Source organism: Carassius carassius, chromosome 4 (genome assembly GCF_963082965.1).
Source record: "Carassius carassius chromosome 4, fCarCar2.1, whole genome shotgun sequence".
NCBI lineage: Eukaryota > Metazoa > Chordata > Actinopteri > Cypriniformes > Cyprinidae > Carassius > Carassius carassius.
Window position 1 is genome coordinate 2,630,014 of NC_081758.1, and position 25,540 is coordinate 2,655,553.

Here is a 25,540-nt window from a genome sequence, read left to right on the forward strand (position 1 = left end):
TTTCCTTAAAACACATTTCTTTACTGCAGTCTTTAGTGAAAACAATTCATACCATCAAGAACAACTTGGTTTCAGCTACAGATTTACAACAGACTACAGCATGACCAGGGAAAAAGGTCTGCAATTAATAAAAAACTTTTTGCAATCATATGCCTAATGACAATTATAATGAACAGTACAAAAGGGATTAAAATTTGAGCACTTGCTATTGGGCGTCCTGTAAAAGGGTCTTTTCTTCAATGGCCTGTTTGATGATTTCAGCCAGCTTCAAGCGATCTACTTTGTCAGAAAAAGACCTACCTGTGAAGACAGGAGGTTTATACTTTACTAATATCCAAATAATTAGTCAAAGAGGGCTCACATTACTGTTTTTCATACTTACTACTTGACTTTTTCCAGAGTTCGTGTAAAACAACATGTCTATAATGGTCACATTTAAATTAAAAATCATTTGATCTGACTTGACCAAATCCTTCAGCAACTTAATTTCCTTATTGCCAAGAATTGGTTAGCCATTCATCCTATTTTTATAATTGTTCACTTTGTAACAAACTAGCATCTTAAAAGATTACAGAAATAAATAAACTAGAGATTTTGAACTAAAGCACTGATGCTACAGATCCAAACCCTACGAGCTCTTACCTGAATCTGTGTTAGTGCAACACAACTACTATTTCCTCAGCAAATGCAATTCTAGTTTTAATTTTACATCCATCCTGTCGTTAAAAGGTCAAAGAGCACATGAACAAAAAATACCTATTCTGACACTTCTTTGAGGTTGCTCATGACTGTTTAGAACTAAGATAACATTAGGACACCATTTGAGGTTATCTGTAATAAAAAATCAAATTGATTCAAATGTCAAACTTTAATCTCTAACTCTTTTTCTCATAGATTCAGATGTTCAAGTCTATAGTAAATAAAGCAAACAAACTGCAAACACATACCATCCCAACTTAATCCTTGCAATCCATCTCTGAGAAGTTTGCAGTCGCGATTGAATCGCCACGCTTCATGCATGACTTCATTTAGCTTCTCATCCTCATTGTCCCCTGTAAAAACAACAAAGAGACATTGTAAGTACTACAGTAGTTCTTTACGCTGTGTTATATAACGCAGTGTATGTTGATGTATGCACCTTCTAGCAAGAATAACCTAAGGATTATAAACACCACAAACCTACGATGTATCTCCATACATACCAGCCTGTGGTAAGATGCACTGTGCGATTACATCCCGAAGTTTTTCCAGAGCCACGTTGGTGTCCTCCGCCTCGTCCTCTGGATCATTAATGAAAAGTTCATCGCTAGGTTTGGTGCTGCATGAGGTAGAAATCAAACACAGATCTGTAAGTGCATTCTGAATCATGCCAATAAAATGAACAGGGACACAGCAGAGAGGGGAGGCTCACCCAAGTAGCTTTCTCTTTCTCAAAATGGGGTTGTTGACGGAGTTGAGTGGCTTTAGACTGAGATTGAGGTCCTGTATCCTCATGTTGGCCAGCTGCTCAGCATGGGCCTGCTGGATTCCAGCCACAACTGCCTGGACCAACAATATAACAACACATAACTTCTATATTTATTATGCACTGTAGTGCAGTATGTGTACAGAGATGCAGCAATCAGTTCTCGGATGCACTGTGCTTCTTTTGACCTTAATCTGTTCCCGAAAAAATTCAGAATTGATTCGGAGATCAAATTTGAACACTTGCTGTACGGTGGGGCACGTTTTATTAACACTGGTATTTTCCTCTTCATTTCCATGTAGCTACTTTGTATAAAGCACTACATAAATCTGAAATCCTTGCACAAGTTCAAATATTTCAGAAATACCAGTAACATGCACAAACTATACAATTCCACCCCCTTCACAGCATCCAGCTCGGGTTTCTGCACACACACACACACACACAACACACTATCAAGCGAATATCAAAGATTCTACAAAATTCTGAATAGGCAGAGAAAATAACCTGAGCAATCACAGGCTTTACTGGAATTGATTACGTGAGCCTGAAATACCTACGCTTTACAGTAACCTGGGCGTTTATTGCAACAGAATTAAATGTTATAAATGTGCACACTATATCATTGACGAGTGACCGTTTGTGTCTTGTGCAATGCAAACAAAAGCTTTATATAAAAGTCATATGGGTGTAAATGTTGCTGAGCTACTCTAACGTAGGCAAACAGTGGCTAATCTAGTGATTTAGTGTCTGTGACAGACAATGCATCTCATGCAAAGTGCATGCGTTTTGTCATCAAGAGTCTGTGCAGTCAAACTCTTCTGGATGCACAGACATCTGTGCGTCTGAATGCATCATCTGTGCATGTGTCTGGCATTCTTTGCAGTAACTGACACATCCACTGGGTGGCAACATCACAAATGAGTCATTGCTCTCACAAAGTAGTCAAAGCAATGCTGAAATTCAAATAGAAGTCAGAGAGCATGTTTCTCTTAGCTAATAGTCATTACACACAAGCAGCGGCAGCAACAATACAACTTTACAAGACAATGGTGGGCATTTTTTGTTTACCCGGTATATGATGTTTCTTCTTTGTCTTTCAGAGTCGCAGATGCTTGCCCAAAGTTTCATAGTGTAGCTTCAACTTAAATCAAAGCTTAAGTTAAGATACTAAAGTTCAACTAAATGATACATTTTCCCTCCCACATCTGAAATGTACTGAAGATAGCGTTTAAAATCAATGACAATGTTGCTCCAGGGGGACTGTGTCTGCATCGAGTGCATTAAAGATTGGCAGATTGGTCGGAGCTCACCTTGTCCATCATCATTTGAGCAGAGGGAAGCACATTGTCCAGCGCCTCAGTGCAGTTGAGCCAAGGATGGGCTAAAACTTCCTCTATGTTTAGTCTCTCCTCCGGCTTCACTTTAAGTAGCCTTGATGCAACAAAATATGTCAGATGTGACTTATGTTTACGTGAGAGACAAAAGCGGGTAAAATTGGGTAAAAGTTTAACTAATTATACATAGTTGCTTCATTATTATTATTTTTTTTAAGTTAAACTAACATTGGTTAATAATAACCAATCTTAGCTGCCTTGGATAAAAGCAGCGTCTGCTAAATGCATAAATGTACAATCCTAGACTCCTAGTGGCACCAGAGTATTTGAGGAACTGACATCAAAATAAAGAACAAAGATTTTAAACTAGTGCCAAATTTCACAGCTTTTTACCAAATAGATCTAGACGAGGCTGGCACAGACTCGAGTAACAGAATCAGTACATGTCTACACACATTCTGTGCTTGGCCTCGAATAAGGAGGAAAGCATGTTTTGATCAAATAGAAAAGTGAATGGAAAGTCACTCACTTGCGGACAATGTCCTTGGCCATTTCAGATATTTGACTCCACTCCTCCTCTGGGAACTCAAAGGTGCCCGTCATGATTTTTTTGCGCATGTCTTTAGGGATGGTGCGGCTGTGGTGTTTTGAGTAGAACGGAGGATATCCGCAGAGCATTACATAGACGATCACCCCCAAGGACCACAGATCACAGCTCTGAAGAGCGGAAGAGAAAAGCAAGAAAGAATGAATGTACCGTCTTTACTACTAGCGAGCGAATCACCGTCAGTTGGTACGTCTTGCGACTAGACTGAAAATGAAAAAAAAATTAAAACTGCTAGCAAAAAATGATGTGTCTTTCCAAAAGTATTAAGGATTAATTATTGCACAGACTGAAAGGGAAAATAAAGTCACTCTCATGCATATAGACCAAAATGTTTGAGTAATGAATGACGAAATCCAAATATTTCCAAAGAGTTCAAAAACTGAGAAAGAAAGTTTACCTTGTTGTATGTGTAAGGTGTGGGTGAGGTAGGTATAATTCCAGACTTTTCTTTCTGGTGGCGTCTTTGTGCCTCTAGCACCTATTGAAGAAAGTTAAGACTGATCAAAGATTTCATGTGTAGCTGGCAAGATCATAAAAACACTGTAAAAATGACCAACTAATGTTTTAAAGGGGCAACACCATACTACCAGTCAAAGGTTTGGACATGCTTACTTAGTTATCATGGTCATAATGATTTTATCATTATTTCCTAGAATTACAATAATCAATGAAACTTCATGACCATAGAAACTTGTTGTCTTTTCCTTGCATTATTCAGTTCAAGACATCTACTTAATAAACTGATTAAAAGTTTAGTTTCCTTGTTTCGACCCATTATCATCAAGAAAAGTAAATGTGGATAAAGGACCATTGAAATGAGATTTTTCATGATTTGACAGTAGGAATTGAGAGCAATCATCTATAATAAGCCACTGAGGTCTTACCTGTGGTGCTACATAGTATGGAGTGAACTGTGGGGTCATTAAATCACCTTGGTCGATTTTGGCAAAACCAAAATCACACAGTTTTACAGGAGCATCCTGATGGAGCAGTTAGACACAAGAAACATGATTCAGAATCGAATAATGGAAAAATGTCCTTCCTGATTATTGAAATAACATTTGCTCAATTCAGAAAGATTCTAAGCAATTTAACCTGTTAACTGTCACCCCGTCCCGTATACGGGACGCCTACGTTGACTATACTATATTACAATCAAATCTAATCTAATCTTGACAAACTATATATCGTTGGAAAGGTCTAAGACTCCCAAATATATATTTTACCAATATTTTTTGTTAAAAATTATGTAGGAAAAGTAATAGATTAATTTATGACAAGAGTGCACCCTCAGAAATCTACATTACAAAAGGAGTTTTGACCTTTGTTTAAAAAAAAGACTTCTTCGTTGCCTTTTTCTCTATCACATTTTAGAAATCATCAGAAGTTATATATCACTTGAAAACATAAAATCTCAAAATTCATCCTTTAAAACCCATTTTAAAATCAGACATTGCATTACCATGCAAATGGTACATCAAAATCGTGTTACAAAATGTTTTCAGTCATGAATTATAAAAATTAAGGTTTGTATCATGCACATTTAAGTCTATCTTCAAAAACGTGAGTGACAGTTAACAGGTTAAGAGATTAGGATTTTTAAAACAATACATGCATTGTGGGTATGACCAACAAAATACAAGATTGTATAATGCATCATTACTGTAAACAGCAATAATAATAATGGGTAACGAACACTTCATATTAAATCATATGCATTAAATCCATATCATTTGAATTTTTTAATAATCAGCATTTCAACTGTAAAGTCACTTTTGCCCTGTGTGTGGGAGATCAGGACCACAACTGACCAAGACCCTGATCGATCACTTTATTTGCACTGTTATCCATTAAATCAAATTAATTAATGCAATAAATTATTATTCAGGTCTCAGATCTCACCAGTGAATTGTCCTTGAAGAGCAGGTTCTCTGGCTTCAGGTCTCGATGTGCAATATTTAATGAATGACAGTGTTGTAATGCAAGGCTTATCTGTAAAAATAATGGAAATTTAGTCAAACTGCTTGTTATAAATATACAGGTGCTGGTCATATAATTGGAATATCATCAAAAAGTTGATTTATTTCACTAATTCTATTCAAAAAGTGAAACTTGTATATTATATTCATTCATTAAACACAGACTGATATATTTCAAATGTTTCTTTATTTTAATTTTGATGATTATAACTGACAACTAAGGAAAATCTCAAATTCAGTATCTCAGAAAATTACAATATTACATAAAATACAAAGAAAGGATATTTAGAAATCTTGGCCAACTGAAAAGTATGAAGATGTAAAGTATGAGCATGTACAGCACTCAATACTTAGTTTGGGCTCCTTTTGTCTGAATTACTGCAGCAATGCAGCGTGGCATGGAGTCGATCAGTCTGTGGCACTGCTCAGGTGCTCTGATAGTGGCCTTTAGCTCTTCTGCATTGTTGAGTCTGACATATCGCATCTTCCTCTTCCTAATACCCAATAGATTTTCTATGGGGTTAAGGTCAGGCGAGTTTGCTGGCCAATTAAGAACAAGGATACCATGGTCCTTAAATCAGGTACTGGTAGCTTTGGCACTGTGTGCAGGTGCCAAGTCCTGTTGGAAAATGAAATCTGCATCTCCATAAAGTTGGTCAGCAGCAGGAAGCATGAAGTGCTCTAAAACTTCCTGGTATACAGCTGTGTTGACCTTGGACCTCAGAAAACAGAGTGGAACAACACCAGCAGATGACATAGCACCCCAAACCATCACTGACTGTGGAAACTTTACACTGGACCTCAAGCAACGTGGATTGTGTGCCTCTCCTCTCTTCCTCCAGACTCTGGGACCCTGATTTCCAGAGGAAATGCAAAATTTAACTTCATCAGAGAACATAACTGTGGACCACTCAGCAGCAGTCCAGTCCTTTTTGTCTTTAGACGCTTCTGGCGCTGTCTGTTGTTCAAGAGTGGCTTGACACAAGGAATGCGACAGCTGAAACCCATGTCTTGCATACGTCTGTGCGTAGTGGTTCTTGAAGCACTGACTCCAGCTGCAGTCCACTCTTTGTGAATCTCCCCCACATTTTTGAATGGGTTTTGTTTCACGATCCTCTCCAGGGTACGGTTAGACTTTTTTCTAACACATCTTTTCCTTTCCTTCGCCTCTCTATTAATGTGCTTGGCCAGACAGCTCTGTAAACAGCCAGCCTCTTTTGCAAGAGCCGTGTTTCCGCTGTCGGGCCAGTGCGAGCCAGGGCTTAAAACGGACCAGACGGGGCTAATAGTCTCATGCCAGTAGCACCGAGGCCAGAATAGCGCAGCGTTTTCACTGTCGGTCCTGACCTTTACACGCCTCTCAGGAACAACGTCACGAAACCCCATCATTTCAGCAACAAAGATAAGTTATCAGAAAACTAAGAAATAATTCACTGGAACTAGCACGATCACAAAACGAACATGATAAAAGTGGCCATTTGTTTGCATGCTTTGTTAAATATATGAATTCAAAAGCATCAATGTTTTACTATAGAATACGTGATACATTGATCAAAATTAATTTATCAGGACTCAAAATTAGTAACACAGAAATAAATTTATTTCTATTTTATTTATTTTTATGAAAATATTTTATGTTTTATATATTTTTATTAATGAAAATAGTCTGCTTATTCAGTTAAGTCTGTTTATGTTTATTTGTAGCCTATACGTCACATTTAGAATGAATGATAATATCTCTATTTTTATAAAAGCTCCTGAACAAAAACCATTATTATATTTTTATGATAGGCTACATGGAGCTAAACTCTTGAGACGAGATTTATGACAGATAAAATATGTTGCTAAATAAATTCACGATTGTGATAGAGAATAAGAAGCTGACGTCTGATTTCTCCAAGTGGCTGCATTTATCATATTTACTATGGTAATGTTAATGTTTAGCGTGCATAGTCTTTTGCATCGCTTATAAATATTTCTGCCTTGTTTAGTGATTATAATCCACATCGGATCAAGTTAATTTCAAACATTCGCTGATGACTGAAAGTGAGTTTTGAGCTCTACTTATTTTAAAAAGTCTTTAATGCTGGTGTTATAGCTGTTATCTTTCTGAAATGATCTGCAGCGCTGAGCTCTCCAGACGTGGAGAAACTACGCCTTTGTTCATAACCCCTCCTCTAGCCCCAGCTGGCCCGATTTGGCCCAAGGTTATCGACGGGCCAAAAAACCCTGGCCAATATTTTAATTTTCTGAGATACTGAATTTGGGATTTTCCTTAGTTGTCAGTTATAATCATCAAAATCAGAAGAAATAAACATTTGAAATATATCAGTCTGTGTGTAATGAATGAATATAACATACAAGTTCCACTTTTTGAATGGAATTTGTGAAATAAATAACTTTTTGATGATATTCTAATTCTCAGTTTTGATGTTTATAATATGACATTTCAAACCATTATAATTTGAATAAGTCTATTACTAAAAACAATAGAGACCATTTATAATAACAAATGAAAATCAACAAGAGTTATATAAAGGGCCTTTATTTTGAAATTAGTCATGTGTCAAGCATTGCTTGTTTACTCTATTTTGTGATAGTTCATTTTAAATTATTTGTTAACTGAGATAAACTCATCAGCATATGTTTGCCATTTTGTTAACTACTGTACTTTTTTACCTTTATTTAAAAAAGAAAACATACAATAACAGAACAATTGTTTGGTCACCTATCAGCCTTATTTAAGTTATATTGATGGAAATATGTCAAGTCATACAGTCAATAAATATGTCATGAAGTCGTAAACACAACCCATTTTCCCAGCACTTCAAATATTTATCCATCCATAGATTTATTAAGGTCATTCTCTCCATGTTTTGGACATTGATAAAAAAAAAGAAAAAAAGAAATTGCAATATTTTCTTCCACATCATACGATACTGATATTCATTGAAATATTAAACATTACCATTAATGGACCATATATTTGTCATTTGTCAAACCTTGAGAATAAATGTTACCATAACTCATCTGTTCACAATTAAACTCTACAGATTATCTCCTTTTTATTTTGAGTTCCATGAAATCAATGTTATTTTTTTCACACATTTTTTTTTATTTTTTTTATTCTGTTTTACTACTAATACAAACTGATCATCAATAATGGTGTATAATGAAATTAATAAAAACAAATGTAATAAATCTTTTACAAATAATTAATTTACAATTGCATTTTTGTATTTGATTCTGATTCCGCCACTTTGTTTGTTTGTCTTCTCTGTGCTGTGCTCGCCCCCCCGCCTCATTGCTTTTGTCCCCCCTCCCCTCGCGTGTACAGAACTAGTCTACAAAAAAAAGTAAAAAAAAAAAAAATACAACTGTCTCCATTATATGGAGATACTTCGGTTTTAAGGCGTAGGGCGAACAGCAGGCAGATGTCTACTGTAGGGCCCAATGATTTCCCCGAAGCAGAGAACGCGGACGGAATCGCGGAATCCAGTCATAAAAACGGAATTTAAAGTTTAACGTGGAATGTCACTGAATTTGTCAAATTTTGAATTAATTAATCAAAAGTAGGTCATGCACTTACATCAAATCGTGATATGGACTAATATCTGCAAATATTAACCCGGAAAAGTCTATTTTAAATATGAATCCTGCATGTTCTGCGTGTCTTGTGTTAATGAATGGTGCAGTCTTCATTCATTAAACACACGGAAGCGCGCGTGACGCTCGCGCTGATTTCAGCGTCTTTCCTCTCACTTAATAAAGACGTGAACACATGAGGAACATCTCCAGAACTGCACTTCATGAGCATCTGACCGTTTGATTTGAGTAAAACTAGCATCATATCACATCATAGACTGTACTGTAGAATCACATACACAGAACTGTAAAGGTAAACCCGTCAAAATACAAGTATTTGCCAGAAATCTATTTCTATTGTTCAGCAGAATGTACATAGCCCACAACTACTAATTAAACGAACATAATTTTCTAAGGAATAATCACACAACACTTCCATGTTTTATTTTTAATAGTAAATCCCCTTTGTTTACCAAAAAATAAAGTTTGCTTAATTTCAAATAATTAAAAGATAAATTAAATGAATGTTTTATGCCTTCATTTGATAACCAGAAAAATGTAAACATACAGAATTTCTGAAGGGAAAAAAAATTTCACATAAGGCTATTTTAAGCATTTTTTTTTAACTACGTAATTAAGTTGTTTTTGTGCATTTAAATAATTACACATGCTAAAACACAGAATTAGGTAACAAAAAAACATATGGTGAAGAAAAAAATAAAACGTTTCATAGGGCCCTAAACATAATATTTGGCATATTTGTTTTTGCAGTAGTTTTTGGGGGGTTATTTCTATTTTATATCCTATAAAGATATCGAGATATATATCGTATATCGAGATAAAGCAAAATATATCAAGATACATTTTTTGCTCCATATCACCCAGCCCTAGATTTCTGTCATAATTTCTTCAAGTTAAACCACACTTTTATTTTGACAGGTTGTTTGCGAAGGTCTTTCAGTTTCAGTGCGTGTTTGACAGCGGTTTTTCTCTCAAAGTAAACGATGTGAAGCTGGTGAAGTGACTCTCAGACCAGCCCTGGAGATGAAGTTCATGTCCTCATATATCTAGACGCAGACGCTGAACAAATTGGGTGCCATGTGAGTTTGAGTTTGTGTATTAGGCGAAACTAGGGGTGTAAGAAAATATCAATACAATGCAATATTTTGTTTGGTGATACTGTATCGATTCTCAAAAATGGAATATCGATATAAAAAAAAAAAAAACATACAAGATTCATGGCAGTTTCGTTTTGAGTTTATTTCCCGACTGCTAGATGGCAGTCTTCATCTCTGAACAAATCCTGAGTGACAGGAAATACAACGTCCACTGCGGGACTGTGGTGCTCGCTCCGCCTCTGTACCGCCGCTTGCCGTGACCCGTGTGAAGAGGCCCGCGCGAGGCTCAACAGGTGGGAGTGTCGCTCCGCGACTGCAGCTTTCTCTCATTTTGGGGCCGTTTTGTGCAGTTTGTGCGGCTCTCGTGTCGCGGTTTCTGCGATTCAATGCGGAAAATAAATACAAACGGAAATACTTCAGACTTATGTGCCCTCTAGAAGCTTGCGTTCTGCAAGGTAAAATCGCTTGATTGTGTCATCCCAAAGAAGCACAAAGTCACTTTTACGAACTTTTAAACTAAATGTTCCCTTCTGGTGGAATGACCTGCCCAACTCAATCAGAGCAGCTGAGTCCTTAAAAAGAGAGCAGCTGAATCTTCAAACCCATCTTTTCCATCTTTATTTGACCCTCTTACACTAGCACTCACTGTTCTAATTCTATTCTTAAAAAATAACACTAGCTTGTGCTGTTCTTTTTCTATTCTATCGGTTTCCTTTTTATTTATTATATTATTTAAAAAGCCCTTGCTATGTGTACGGTGTTAAGCTAACTGAGACTTGTTATAGCACTTGTATATCATTGCTCTTAATACAAGTACTATAACACTTGATTGCTTCTATTGTCCTCATTTGTAAGTCACTTTGGATAAAAGCGTCTGCTAAATGACTAAATGTAAAAACCTGTAAAATCCAAGTGGAAAGGTTCAATATCTGTATACATTTTATGACAATTGTACACTGTGAACCTTTAAAGCAGGGTCTTATATATATATATATATGTGTGGTCTTTTTATAAAAATATATTTTATACGTATTATACATTTAACTAAAGGATCCTGCAAGCACTTAAATTTATCCCCCTTTATTCATACTGCACAAAAAGTGGTTCAATGTTAAATGTTGCAGGGACTGATTATTGCAAATGCAGATCTCACAGTGTTCTGGGTAAACAATTGTTATTTATTTATTGCTAAAGTTTGCATATGGTAGTGTTCTTAAAGGGTTAGTTCACCCAATAATCAAAATGATGTCATTAATAACTCACCCTCATGTCGTTCCAAACCCGTGAGACCTCCGTTCATCTTCAGAAAACAGTTTAAGATATTTTAGATTTAGTCCGAGAGCTCTCAGTCCCTCCATTGAAGCTGTGTGTACGGTCTACTGTCCATGTCCAGAAAGGTAAGAAAAACATCATCAAAGTAGTCCATGTGACATCAGATGGTCAGTTAGAATATTTTGGAGCATCGAAAATACATTTTGGTCCAAAAATAACAAAAACTACGACTTTTTTGATTCAAGCCTTCGGTTTACCCGCGCTCATAACATCAGCACAGAATCAGTTCAGAATCAGTCACCAAAAGAATCAGTTCGGTTCAGACGCTCTGTGTGTCGGTCTACTTCACGCTGAATCACACATGCGCAGTATCATCAGCTCCTCGGTTCTCGAATCGGACTCATCTGACAGAAACGGTTCTTGACTCAAGAACGAGTCAATCTTTTGTTCGTTATCTGGCTCTGCGTTCATCTTCAGTTCTCTCTTCACAGCAGTTCAGTCAGTGTACTGTTTGAGTAAATGAATTACTCCGGGATATTGGTTTGTTTGAACTCAGAGGGAGTGTCAGCCACATTAAAAAAGTTAACAGCTTAAGTCATTTGTGGATTAATGCGTATTGGAGACGCGAACCGTTTTAAACGATTCAGTTCGATTTGGTGAACTGGTTCAAGAAGATCCGGTTACATCGAATGATTCGTTCACGAACCGGATATCATTGAACTGTTGTGTTTTGAACTCTCACTACAGACCGGAATAGAAGATAATGCTGAATAAAGTCGTAGTTTTTGCTATTTTTGGACCAAAATGTATTTTCGATGCTTCACAAAATTCTAACTGACCCTCTGATGTCACATGGACTACTTTGATGATGTTTTTATATTTACATTTATTCATTTAGCTGACGCTTTTATCCAAAGTGACTTACAATTGCTATATATGTTAGAGGTTGCACGCCTCTGGAGCAACTAGGGGTTAAGTGTCTCACAGTGGATTCGAACCCGGGTCTCTCACACCAAAGGCATGTGTCTTATCCACTGCACCAACACCACCCCAGTACCTTTCTTTTTCTTACCTTTCTGGACTTGGACAGTAGACCGTACACAGTTTCAATGGAGGGACTGAGAGCTCTCGGACTAAATCTAAAATATCTTAAACTGTGTTCTGAAGATGAACGGAGGTCTTACAGATTTGGAATGACATGAGGGTGAGTTATTAACCCTCTGGAGTCTAAGGGTATTTTTGGGGCCTGGAGAAGTGTTGTCATGCCCTGACATTTGTGCTTCTTTCAGTTTCTTATAAATATCTAAATGGGTAAAGTCTAATCTCACTGTAATCAGCACAAACTGGGCTATTATAATATGCGAAATTATTGTACGTACATGATTGTGTTTTTGAGAAAAAAAATTTATGCGTGGTTAGTGAAAAACTAAAAATGTAAGGCAAAAAAACACATAAAGAACAATGGTTCCCGGGATTTTTGAGAACTGGAGCTTGTAGCCTAGAATATTTCTTTCTAAATTATGTGAAAATCATCTTGTTTACTCACTTACAGAAAACAATATATTGATTTACGTTTTCTAAGACACTTTTTGTTGGTAAAAGTCATATGCGAGTAGGCGTCAACTATCATTAATATCATTGTGATTTACACCTGAGAAGACAAAGGCCCGCATAATGAGCTGCATAATGAGCTGCATAATGAGCTGCATAATGAGCTGCATAATGAGCCTCTCAGTCATCTGTGCCACTGTGAGGAAGGAGTTACAAGAAAGAATGTGAAGACAAAATAAATCTATATAATTTTATGTTTGTAGTTTATTTAGAATATATTTAATTATCCCTCAACATAATTTAATATCTACTTGGGGAGCAGTTAAACAGTTTATCAGGAACAATCAAAGCGGACTTTCAAACTAATTTTTTGCATCATTACTCCAGTCACACAATCCTTCAGAAATCCTTTTAACAATCTTATTTTCTACAAAAAAAAAATTATATATATATATATATATATATATTGTTATTATTATTATTATTACCATTATTATTATTATTAATTTTGAAAAGAGCTGAGAATATTTTTCCGTTTTTTAGGGGGGATAAATTAAAAGAACACCATTTTTGTTACATTTGTTACAGTTTAGGGCTGAAACGATTCCTCAAGTGACTCGATTACAAAAAATGAAACGAGGCAAATTCCTCTGCCTCGAAGCCTCTTTTAATTTATTTTAAATCTCACGTCAGTTTCTTTCGCAACTATTTTTTTTTTAATGTGGCACAACGCATTTACGTCACCCACAAAGCGGAAGGAGACACAAGCGCTGCGTCCGAAATCGCAAACTGCAAGGAGTCAGCAGTGTTTTGATTTGAGGGCGCGGGCAAACGTAAAGAGAACGTCGTGTCGTGTGTCCATTGCAAGATAGAGCTGGCACACCACAACTAGAGCCCTATGATTTCCGCGATGCAGAAAACGGGGAGGGAATCGCGGAATCCAGTCATAAAAAACAGTTTAAGTGGAATGGCACGGAATTTGCCAGATTTTGAATGAATTAATCAAAAATAGGTCATTGCACTTACATCAAATCGCGATATGGACTAATATCTGTAAATATTAAGCCGGAACAATCTATTTAAATATGAATCCTGCATGTCTTGTGTTAATGAATGGAGCAGAAGCGCATCTTCCTTTATCACACACACTGAAGCACGCGTAACGCATGCGGTGATTTCAGCATCTGCTGTCACTAAAGACGTGAACACATGAGGAACATCTCCAGAACTGCTCTGACAGTCACTTCATGAGCATTTGACCGTTTGATTTGAGTAAAACTAGCGTCACATCACATACACAGAACTGTAAAGGTACGTCAACCCGTCAAAATAAAAGTCCGGTTAAAGACTATTGTTCAGCAGAATGTACATAGCTTACTACTTAAAAAAAAAAAAAAAAAAAATCAAAACACTTTTTTTTAAGGTTAAATCACACAACATTTCTTCCATGTTTTATTTTTTATAGTAAATCCCCTTTGTTTACCAAAAAGTTAAGTTAATTTTCAATAATTAAAAGATAAATTAAATTAATGTTTTATGTGTTTAATGTGCATCTCAGAAAATGCTTTATTTAATACCCCAACTGAATGGCACTTAAATGCACTTAATTCATCTGACAACTTAATTGTCATTGTTCACAGTACAAGTACAGACAGAGAAACAATGGGTAATAATTAAATGTTTATTTTTGATGTATGCATTGCATTCTATGCATTTAAAAAATAAAAATAAAAATTCTAAAAAAAGGAAACTTAGTTGTTCATTTTAAGAGACCCAGGAGTCTTATTTTCTTTTGCATAATTAATATTGCACTTTAATTAAGCAAAAACACATTTTATCCGATTACTTGATTAATCGATGGAATTTTTGGTAGAATACTCGATTACTAAAATATTTGATAGCTACAGCCCTATTACAGTTACATTTATTTGTTACATTTATATTATTTACATCAAGCTTTTGAATGGTATAGTATTGTATATTGTTATTGAAACTTCATAATGTTTCACTTGATTATACATTTAGTCAGGAATTATAGTTTGGAAAAAGTCTTTGGAAAAAGTCTAACAAGTAAAATGTTTACACGTTATTTGAAAACTAGTACAAGTATATAAATAAATAAAAAGAGACTTACTCATCTTTATGATCTCTGCTGAATAAAGTGCTTCATTCGTTTTTTCTGAGGAAATCCATTTCTCAAATCCTCAACCACATCACATCTTTTCGGGGTTATGTCTTATTCCTCTCATCGCGAAGCAAACAGTAAAATAAAAGAACTTGAAGAACAGTCTGGCTGCGTTTTCTTCTGTTATGGGCGTATTCAAGCCGCGCGCTTCAGTTTGAATCTGAATAGCGCGTTCAGCGCGGGGGCGTGGTCACATTAGATATAATGAAGGGAGACGTGAAAAACAGACATCGCGTTGTTTTCATATGGATTACTTTAACACAGAATATCTGTTTTCGGCACTTGTTTAGTTTAAAAGTAGACATGTCAAGCTTTCTATAGATATCGCTCTCATGTATTTTCGTTGAGTATTCACGGAGTTACAGTTCATTTTAATGACATGTTTGTAAATGCGCAGACAAAGGCTGCAGACAGCACACCTTGTTAGTTATCTTTATTTTATAAGTGCACAAAGTTTTGTTGTTATGTCTGTATCCAAAAAAAAGTAGACACTACAGATTCGATTGATGTATTGCTCTTATCTGTACGATTAAAACTGAAAGTGTAATTTAAGTTCTTTTTGGGGTTATCAGGAGAAAATGACTCATGACGCGTATATGCGTTAATCGACTCCAGAGGGTTAATGACATAATTTTGATTATTGGGTGAACTAACCCTTTAATGACAGCTTTCCTTATTGGTCCTTAGACCAATCAGGCTTTGGTGAAAGCTTGGACTGAAGACAGTTTTGCATTATAGCTTTCTTGTTGGCCTCTAATAGTAATTTTTCCCCATCAATTGAGCTGCTACATTACCCAAATTAACTGTAGGAAAAGAGCAATCATTTCCATCCCCAAGAATAATATAACTTGTATTACTTCTCCAGACCAGAGCCTAACTCAACAAGCAAGGCCTTTAACTGAAAAGCCTGTACCTGTTTAGTGACCTGACTGGCCATCTTCTCTGTAAAGTGCTTGTGCTGGCTGATTCTGTGGAACAACTCGCCACCTTCCATCATTTCCATGACATTCAGTAACCTTGCCCTATCAGAGAGAAGCACAGAAAACAGCAGATTACTTACATTTGAGGTAGTAAGAGCATTAGAAACCTTTTCTTTGTACTGTACAGTCGTGGCCAAAAGTTGTGAGAATTACATAAATATTAGTTTTCAAAAAGTTTGCTGCTAAACTGCTTTTATATCTTTGTTTCAGTTGTTTCTGTGATGTACTGAAATATAATTACAAGCACTTCATAGGTTTCAAAGGCTTTTATCGACAATTACATGACATTTATGCAAAGAGTCAGTATTTGCAGTGTTGGCCCTTCTTTTTCAGGACCTCTGCAATTCGACTGGGCATGCTCTCAATCAACTTCTGGGCCAAATCCTGATTGATAGCAACCCATTCTTTCATAATCACTTCTTGGAGTTTGTCAGAATTAGTGGGTTTTTGTTTGTCCACCCGCCTCTTGAGGACTGACCACAAGTTCTCAATGGGATTAAGATCTGGGGAGTTTCCAGGCCATGGACCCAAAATTTCAACATTCTGGTCCCCGAGCCACTTAGTTATCACTTTTGCCTTATGGCACGGTGCTCCATCGTGCTGGAAAATGCATTGTTCTTCACCAAACTGTTGTTGGATTGTTGGAAGCAGTTGCTGTTGGAGGGTGTTTTGGTACCATTCTTTATTCATGGCTGTGTTTTTGGGCAGAATTGTGAGTGAGCCCACTCCCTTGGATGAGAAGCAACCCCACACATGAATGGTGTCAGGATGCGTTACTGTTGACATGACACAGGACTGATGGTAGCGCTCACCTTTTCTTCTCCGGACAAGCCTTTTTCCAGATGCCTCAAACAATCAGAAAGGGGAATATGACTTTGCCCCAGTCCTCAGCAGTCCATTCACTATACTTTCTGCAGAAGATCAATCTGTCCCTGATGTTTTTTTTGGAGAGAAGTGGCTTCTTTGCTGCCCTTCTTGACACCAGGCCATCTTCCAAAAGTCTTGGCCTCACTGTGCGTGCAGATGCGCTCACATCTGCCTGCTGCCATTCCTGAGCAAGCTCTGCACTGGTGGCACTCTGATCCCGCAGCTGAATCCTCTTTAGGAGACGATCCTGGCGCTTGCTGGACTTTCTTGGACGCCCTGAAGCCTTCTTTACAAGAATTTAACCTCTTTCCTTCAAGTTCTTGATGATCCTATAAATTGTTGATTTAGGTGCAATCTTAGTAGCCACAATATCCTTGCCTGTGAAGCCATTTTTATGCAACGCAACGATGGCTGCACGCGTTTCTTTGCAGGTCACCATGGTTAACAATGAAAGAACAATGATTTCAAGCATCACCCTCCTTTTAACATGTCAAGTCTGCCATTCTAACCCAATCAGCCTGACATAATGATCTCCAACCTTGTGCTCGTCAACATTCTCACCTGAGTTAACAAGACGATTACTGAAATGATCTCAGCAGGTCCTTTAATGACAGCAATGAAATGCAGTGGAAAGGTTTTTTTGGGAGCAAGTTAATTTTATATGCAAATTGCTATTATAAAAACTTAAGCAGCAACTCTTCCAATTTCCAATATTTATGTAATTCTCAAAACTTTTGGCCACGACTGTACGTGTAGTAAGTGCTATGTTTTGTGCGCGAATGCTTCTGAACTCCATTACCTCGGACTGGATTCATGAGGAAACTGTACGCTGTTGGCATACACCTCCTTTATTTTCACAATGTTGGGGTGAGAGGCACACATCATATGAAGCCTAACCTGCGAATAAAAAAAATAACAGCAGAGAATTAAAATGTTCTGTAAAATCTAAATTACAATTTATTAAAGCCCTGATATACTTCAAGTGAAGTTCTTTTTTGTTCTTCACTTGGGGGTAAAAAGAAGTCAGAAAAAGCTAAACAACGGTATACTGTGTTTTTACACAATCAAACATCCCGCATTGTCAGAGGTAGGGTGTAGATTGAGTGTGTAAATGTGCACCACGCTTTCCTCTCACTAACAAAATAAACACATAACAAAAATTACAGCGGTGAGAAAACTAGGGCTGCTCCGATCACGATCGGCCGATCATTAATGCACATCTCATCAGTAAAGCCAGTTCTCTAATCAGCGGTAAATTCCATCAGGTGCGTGATTTCACAGAGCAGCTGTTACTACACAGAGCCGTTGTTAACTGAGAAGATGCGCAAATAAACGCTGGAAATTAACGTGGATTTGCCCAGAGAAAACAGCAGTTAAGAAAGCATCAGATCATCGTGATGTGGACATGTTTGCAGCAGCTCTGCGATCCAGCACTCCAATCAAGTAAAGTCATGTCATGTTTAGTTATATAGCACTTTATTCAACCGATTGCCTTAAACCAAACCAAAATTATCTTAAATCTTAAATATGTAAGTTTTCACTGCTAGAGGTCGCATTTTCAAAACAATAACAAAGGTGAAGCTTGATGATGCTCTGAAGGACAGAGGAATGATGGGAGATTTGGTTTTCACCATCCAGAGATGTCCAATTCATGTTCATGGATGTAATGAATGATATTTTTTATATTACCTGTACCTTCCAAAGCTATTCAAAGAGCAAATAAATTATACAGAGAAAGCGAGCAAAGAACATTTACATGGTCAAGGAACAGTCTTCAGTCTGCCAGACTTCAGTCTAGCTTGAGTTTAAGCACTCTTAAAAAAATTCCTCTTATAAATCAGTAAAGTTGTCTATACATTGTTTAATGAATGAATCTTCTACTTACATCATACTTACATCTACACTTTGTTGTTTATGATGAGAGAATTCATATGCCCTGAACAACAATATTTTTTTTCTTCAGCGATGAATCATCTGAACGCCTCTGATTGGCCGCTGCGTTTATAAACTCAACAGACTCGTGTGTGATTGGTTATAATTAGGTTTGGGTATCGTTTGAATTTTATCGATTCCGATTCTTATCGATTCCTAGTTTCAATTCCAATAAGATAAAAAAATCCAATATAAAAAAAGATTAAGTCAAACATTTAGAATTTTGCCTGTGCTAAGACTAGTCTTTGCTATTTTTGGACCAAAATGTATTTTCAATGCTTCAAAAAATTCTAACTGACCCTCTGATGTCACATGGACTACTTTGATGATGTTTTTCTTACCTTTCTGGACATGGACAGTAGACCGTACACACAGTTTCAATGGAGGGACTAAGAGCTCTCGGACTAAATCTAAAATATCTTAAACTGTGTTCCGAAGATGAACGGAGGTCTTACAGGTTTGGAACGACATGAGGGTGAGTTATTAATGACAATTTAAATTTTTGGATGAACTATCCCTTTAAACAAAATTTCAGGTACAGAAACTAATTAAAAGTTTAAAAACACTGCATAATTTTCTTTTAAATATATTCAGTCAAGATTAGAGAATGATTTTCTTTTGTTCTTTGATTAACATTAATGACAGACAGCGCGTTTATTATGCTGATTTTTTTTCTTTAAGCAAAAATACTGTACATGTGTGTTTTCTTTCTCATCCGTTTACGTTCACGTAAGACAAAAATGGCTGTGTTTATGATGATAGCGGAAACTGATAGTGTGGATATTGCGTAATTGATAGGTGACAATGAACCGGGATGAGCCATTATTTAAACTTGGAATTTACCTGGATTAGTGTTGGGCGATATGGTCATTTTTCAAATCGTCATATCATCAGCCCGTGAGATCGACGATACACGATCTTATCGTGCATGGGTGGAGCAAGAGAGAGACTCTTTGTTTTTGTGTTTTAAACCGTGCAGGTGCGTGAGAGAGCCTATGGAATAACCAATTATTGAAAAAATATACTTTAAAACATACTGATAAACTAATGTTAAATATAAAAATACTGTATTTAAAACAGCTACGTTCATATATATATAGTCGGACACAACTGTCATATCATGCGTCCTGTGACAATTTGCCGCATCTGTGTGCGGAAGTTATCAGTCTAAATGTTCTGCATAATCAGTCAACGGTGAAAATCAATATTAGATTTCATTTAAAGTCCAACAGTTTAACACTAATATTGGGCATAAACGAACAAGTTAAATATTAAGTATTTAAAACAGGTAAGTTCATATATTTGGAGTAAAGTTGAATTTAACTGATGCATCAGTCATACAGCGCTCCGGACAGCGCGCCTCATGACGAGTCTGACGCACCTTCACAGAAACACAGAAACATAACTGTGGCATTAAACTCAGTGAGGGCTCGTTTAAAATAGTGCACATATATAGGCCGTTCAGATTACTTGTTAAAGTGCAATGAAACACCTTATATCTGCAGACGATGTACGTCTGTTTGTGGATGGTGACTTAGTAGATTAGTGACTTAGTCTACGTGAGAACTACTATGGATGATAAGTTCGCTCTGCCGCCTTGTTAATATTTTGTCTTTACTTTATTTGTAACGCCAAGAAAGAGTTAATCTGTCATGTATGAGAAGAAGAGCGTGTTGTCGTGTAGCAGCCATTAAATGTGTGGGACACCAACTCCTCGTTTTCTATCTCTTTCATTTCATGGATTTAACGAGTTATCAGAGTCAAGGCGGACAGTTTCAGTGACTACAGGCTCTAATCCTCCTGCGCTCGCACGCGCTGTGTGTGTGTGTGTGAAATGCGATGCTGAAATGAAATAGCTGGGCAGTTTTATTTTAATAAGTAGCCTAATAAAAATAATAGTTATTATTATTATAATCTAATACATTAATAGGAAAATGAGCCTAATATCGTCTTGATTATCGACAGAGAAATCTGCTTATGTCGATATCTCTGACTATCGTCGATACACGATACTATCGTCTATCGGCACAACCCTAACCTGGATTACAAGTCCTTGGAAAGTTTTGGGATAACGCAAGTATACAACTTCATGAAATATATCACACTGTGCATATGGTTTTTGGATATTTTATTATGAAATTCTTATTTATTGTGCCTTTAAACATGAAAAAGCAGTGTCAGTGTTGCTTTCGATTACAATTACACTTCAGTTTCTAATATAAAGCAGCTTTTACTCAGACATCGGACTCAACAGAATAAATGAACCAGAGATTTCCACAAAGAGGGCGGAGCTCCAGACCACACCTATGACATCATCTCCACAGACCAATGGTAGATCAAAGGTGTTAACCAGCAGGAGTGAACGTTTTTTGGAAAGTTTTATTTGGCAAGCTGTTTCAAACTCCTGAAATGAACTGATTTTTTTTTTTAAATAATGTCACACCAGTTCATTCTTCGATTGCACCTGAAGTATATTGGGGCCTTTAATCTATAACACCAAATAATTTAGATGTTCTTTAAATAAAAGAAACCAAAGCATCCACACAGCACACACTACCTCATTGCGGGCTTTGGGTCTGTCAATCAAGATCTTTAGGGCGAACCGTTCTTGTGTCGACTTCTTTACACAAACCCTGGTAAAAAAAAAACAGCAATACATTAGTTAACATCTTAACTCTGTAAAACCCAATATAGTCCGAAAATCTACTGTTTTTAAATGGAACGGTTTATTGAAAAGTTAATTATGTGTTTTTGTTGAGAATCATATTTGATCCATCAGGATTTTATGGCTCATATAGAATGGTAAAGTGAGAATATGGACCAAACTGAAGCGAAAATATGCAATTTGATGAAGATGATGATATCTATGTGGCCAAAAATCAAGATGCAATTCCGATAGATTGCAAATGGAAATCGATGAGATTTTATAAGTTTATAACATTATGAGTTTAAATCAGTTGTCACTCTATATTTCTCAATAATGTCTTAGTAAGACGGTATTTAAATGCTTAGTTTAATGCTGAACGCTATGAAGTTTCAAAACATATAATGCAGTGCAGTACAATCATTGAGAAATAATTGTTCTGAAAAGATTAATCCAAAATAGCTCCTGAATACTTTTCCCCCAGGATGGTGGCTGATGTGTGTTCCAGCAACGAAACAGAAAATATTTAATGCAACAAAAATGGGAAATAACTACTTCTGCTGGAGGAGCTTTATAGTGTTAACAGCGGTATGTTATTTTTATTTAAAACTTTTTTAATGCAGAAATTACCATTTAAAATCCCCTTCAAACTAACAGCATACTGTACCTCACAGGACCACTGATCCCAGCTCCCAGCTTCTGTGTCCAATTAATGTTGTACTCTTCCAGGATGGAGGTCTCCTGTAATAAGAGCATACTGAGTGTTTGGGAACAGTTCATTGTTCACTTCATAAACTCATCCACACTGACTGACCTGACTTAAAAACGGATTACTTTGCCATTGTTTTCAAATAGTTGATTTCTGCATTGCGCATCACAAGACGCATAAAACTGAAAGGGCTTAAAAGCATATATAAAGGATATATTCACAGAAGAATCCATGGCTAGTGGTTTTTAAAGAGTTATGATGCAACAAGTCACCGGCACAATGTGCAGTAGTAATAACATGTATTTAACAGGAAATGTCAGACTCAACATTTTATTATTGTGTAGTCAAACCATGTACTGCTGCTGTACTGAATTCAGCATTCAAAGATCCTGTTGCTATTTTGAATGTTTAGAATGCATGTTAAAATCAAGGTACAAAGTTTATTTAATGTAAAAAAAAATCTGAGTAGGGTAATACCACACTGTATATAAAGGTCCTTGCAAACAGTAATAATAGGCAATGCAATACAGTGAATTTTGCTTCCACGTCGTCTTTCAGACTAGTGTAAATAAAACATCCAAAATACATATTTAAGGGTTTATTTTATTACAATTTATCTATTTGTGTCTGTAGATTTCAATTACCTATCATTCACGCTGGTTTTTATAACAGTTACATTTTTTGGGGGGATTGATGACAATATTTTCTGATTCATGGAGTGATAAAAATCCCCTCTGTAAAATCCCATAACTCCAATATGTCAACAAAATGAAATAAAAATTTTGAATCTGGCTTTATCAAGTGATTAGATTTCTGTCCTGGAAAATTATGGAAATGAGTGTGAATTTAATTAGATAATGACTTATTTTCATATTTAAACATAATATTTTAAAACATGCTTGTAATACAAAGCAACTGTTTTGGAGAATGTACGATGAGATCTGTAGTGCCTTGCCTTAATTTATCTTGTAATTGTTTTTTTATTTGTAATATACACAGGGACATGCTTGTTTTCTGTAACACTTGTTACATGTGTGTTTCATCTACTTTCTATAGTAACAACAGTAAATTATGTATAATTTCAAGCAACATGAAAAAAGAGATTTAACTGACTCTGAAAAGTCAAAGTGATCACAGAACCATGAGTCGAGAAGAAAAGACGCAAATCAACCGCCAAAGATTTGAGAAGAATCAAACATGAAGCTACCAAGAACCCATTATCCTCCAGTGCTGCCATATTCCACAACTGCAACCTACCTGGAGTGTCAAGAAGTACAAGGTCTTCAGTTCTCAGAGACATGGTCAAGGTAAGAAGGACTGAAACCCGACCACCTCTGAACAAGAGCCATAAGTTGAAACGTCAAGAATGGGCCAAGAAATATCTGAAGACAGATTTTACAAAGATTTTGTGGACTGATGAGATGAGAGTGACTCTTGATGGACCAGATGGATGGGTCTGTGGTTGGATCAGTAACGGATACAGAGCTCCACTTCGACTCAGACGCCAGCAAGGTGGAGGTGGGATACTGGTATGGGCAGGTATTATTAAAGATGAGCTAGTTGGACCTTTTTCGGGCTGAAAATGGACTCAAAATCAACACTCAGACCTACTGCCAATTTTTAGAAGACACTTTCAAGCAGTGGTGCAGGAAAAGTCTGCATCTTTCAAGAAGACTTCACCAGATGCATCAAAGTATTCCACTGCGTGGCTGGCCAGTAAAGGCCTTAAAGATGAAAAACGAATGACATGACTCCCTTCTTCACCTGACTTAAACCCTACTGAGAACTTTTTGGCCCTTCTTAAGCAGTAAATTTACAGTGAAGGTAAACTGTACACCTCTCTGAACAGTGTCTGGGAGGCTGTGGTTGCGGCTGCACAAAAAAAGTTTATTCTGACCAGACTGACTCCGTGAATGGAAGTCTTGTGACTTATTCATAAACAAATGGCGCCACCGCGCGTGACCTCGGACGCCTTCATTATTCATAAAAATACTGTAATGTTCTGTAATAACACAGTGGTCGTCGTATTGCTGGGCGGATTTTATTAACTTTATTTTATTTATTTTTAGTGGACGCTTTAAGATAATAGTGTGTACTATTTTCAACTCACATTGATATTTTATTTGACATTTTTGGGCTTGCAGCCATATGCCAAGCAGGATAATGCACAGGTACCAGGCAAAGACACGTGTCAGTTAATGGAAATTACGGTGTAAGAAGTTACAGAAATGTAAAGACATAACTCGGCCGCGTTTGTTGATTAGTTCGTCGACTTAACGTACCTTAATGAATCGGTCCACGCTGGGGTCCTCAGACATGATGATAACTGACACCCGCAGATATTCCCTCTTTTTGTCTTCAACAGGCTCTTACAGCTGCGATCTTCCCAAAATCTGGACGTTGGACAAGATCTAAGCGCTAAGATGCCTTCTTATGTACACTTCTCATGCTGTCCAATGAACTTTGCGCCGTTGCGTAACGTTAACTGGCATTAAATGCAATGCACTGAGTGACAGACCACTAGACAGTTAAAAGCAATAAAGACGCGACTTTCTGACCTAGACGTGCTTGGCTAGCATCTTACACGTGCATTTCACAGACTAGCCACCGCGGAGGTTGCCAGCTGCTCCACGCTGTTCCTAACAAGTGAGCAACGAAACCGGTGAAGGACAAAAAAAGCGGTAATTCCTCGTCGGCTGCCCGTTCTCGGTAAAGTAATGCAGCTGTTAGCTTCGAAGCTCGCGTTCACAGTAGACGCTAACTCTACAAGCGCCGTGACCTCCTTGATCCTGCGATTTTCGCTCGCCTAGCGTTTCCTAGCCTTTAGCGGTTAAGAGTGTCTTGAAAAGCACCATAGAGACCTGATACTATCCTAGGGTTGTTTGCTAAGGTCCTAGTGCTACCTTTGATCCAAAGCTGGGGAAGATTGTTCTTCGTTGTTACACGCCACATTGCGCGAGCAGCGATCCGAGCGCATTCCGCCACCTAATGCAGAGGAGCTCAGCACTATGAGGTGTAATTCGTGCCTTTACTAAGGCTAAGCTATGAGGTGACATAATGACTATGTTTACATGGACGTCAGTAATCTAATTATTTAGCTTATTCTTAATAAGAGAATAATAAGATTAAAGGTTTAGTTCACCCCAAAATGAAAATTATTTATTAATGACTCACCCTCATGTCTTTCCAAACCCGTAAGACCTCCGTTCATTTTCAGAACGCAGTTTAAGATATTTTAGATTTAGTCCAAGAGCTTTCTGTCCCTCCATTGAAGCGGTGTGTATGGTATACTGTCCATGTCCATAAAGG

The 25,540-nt window shown here is 37.0% G+C and overlaps 1 protein-coding gene across 2 annotated transcripts; it reads right to left on the minus strand.

Annotated features, from left to right (window-relative positions):
- On the minus strand, positions 1–24,847 carry LOC132132543 (MAP kinase-activated protein kinase 5-like). 2 transcript variants are annotated; one of them, XM_059544968.1, is made up of 14 exons: positions 24,514–24,847; positions 22,190–22,263; positions 21,436–21,511; positions 16,030–16,121; positions 8,648–8,660; positions 5,312–5,401; positions 4,294–4,389; positions 3,807–3,887; positions 3,332–3,519; positions 2,779–2,899; positions 1,412–1,542; positions 1,203–1,318; positions 948–1,052; positions 1–300 (listed from the first exon to the last, which is right to left on the minus strand). In XM_059544968.1, exons 1-14 carry the CDS (start codon positions 24,547–24,549, stop codon positions 206–208), a joined length of 1,314 nt encoding a protein of 437 aa, XP_059400951.1. In that variant the 5' UTR covers positions 24,550–24,847; the 3' UTR covers positions 1–205. The 2 variants fall into 2 exon arrangements, with proteins under 2 accessions (XP_059400951.1, XP_059400943.1); XM_059544960.1 differs by lacking the exon at positions 8,648–8,660 and adding an exon at positions 17,746–17,843 and having other exon boundaries at positions 16,013–16,121.
- Between the last annotated feature and the right edge of the window lie 693 nt (positions 24,848–25,540).

Coding starts and splice junctions, on each gene's coding strand:
- LOC132132543 (XM_059544960.1), bottom strand. CDS start 24,549: ATGTCTGAGGACCCCAGCGTGGACCGATTCATTAAG. Junction 17,844..21,435: donor GACCCAAAGCCCGCAATGAG/GTAGTGTGTGCT, acceptor TTTTATTCGCAG/GTTAGGCTTCATATGATGTG. Junction 5,402..16,012: donor CCAGTCAGGTCACTAAACAG/GTACAGGCTTTT, acceptor TTATTTTTACAG/ATAAGCCTTGCATTACAACA.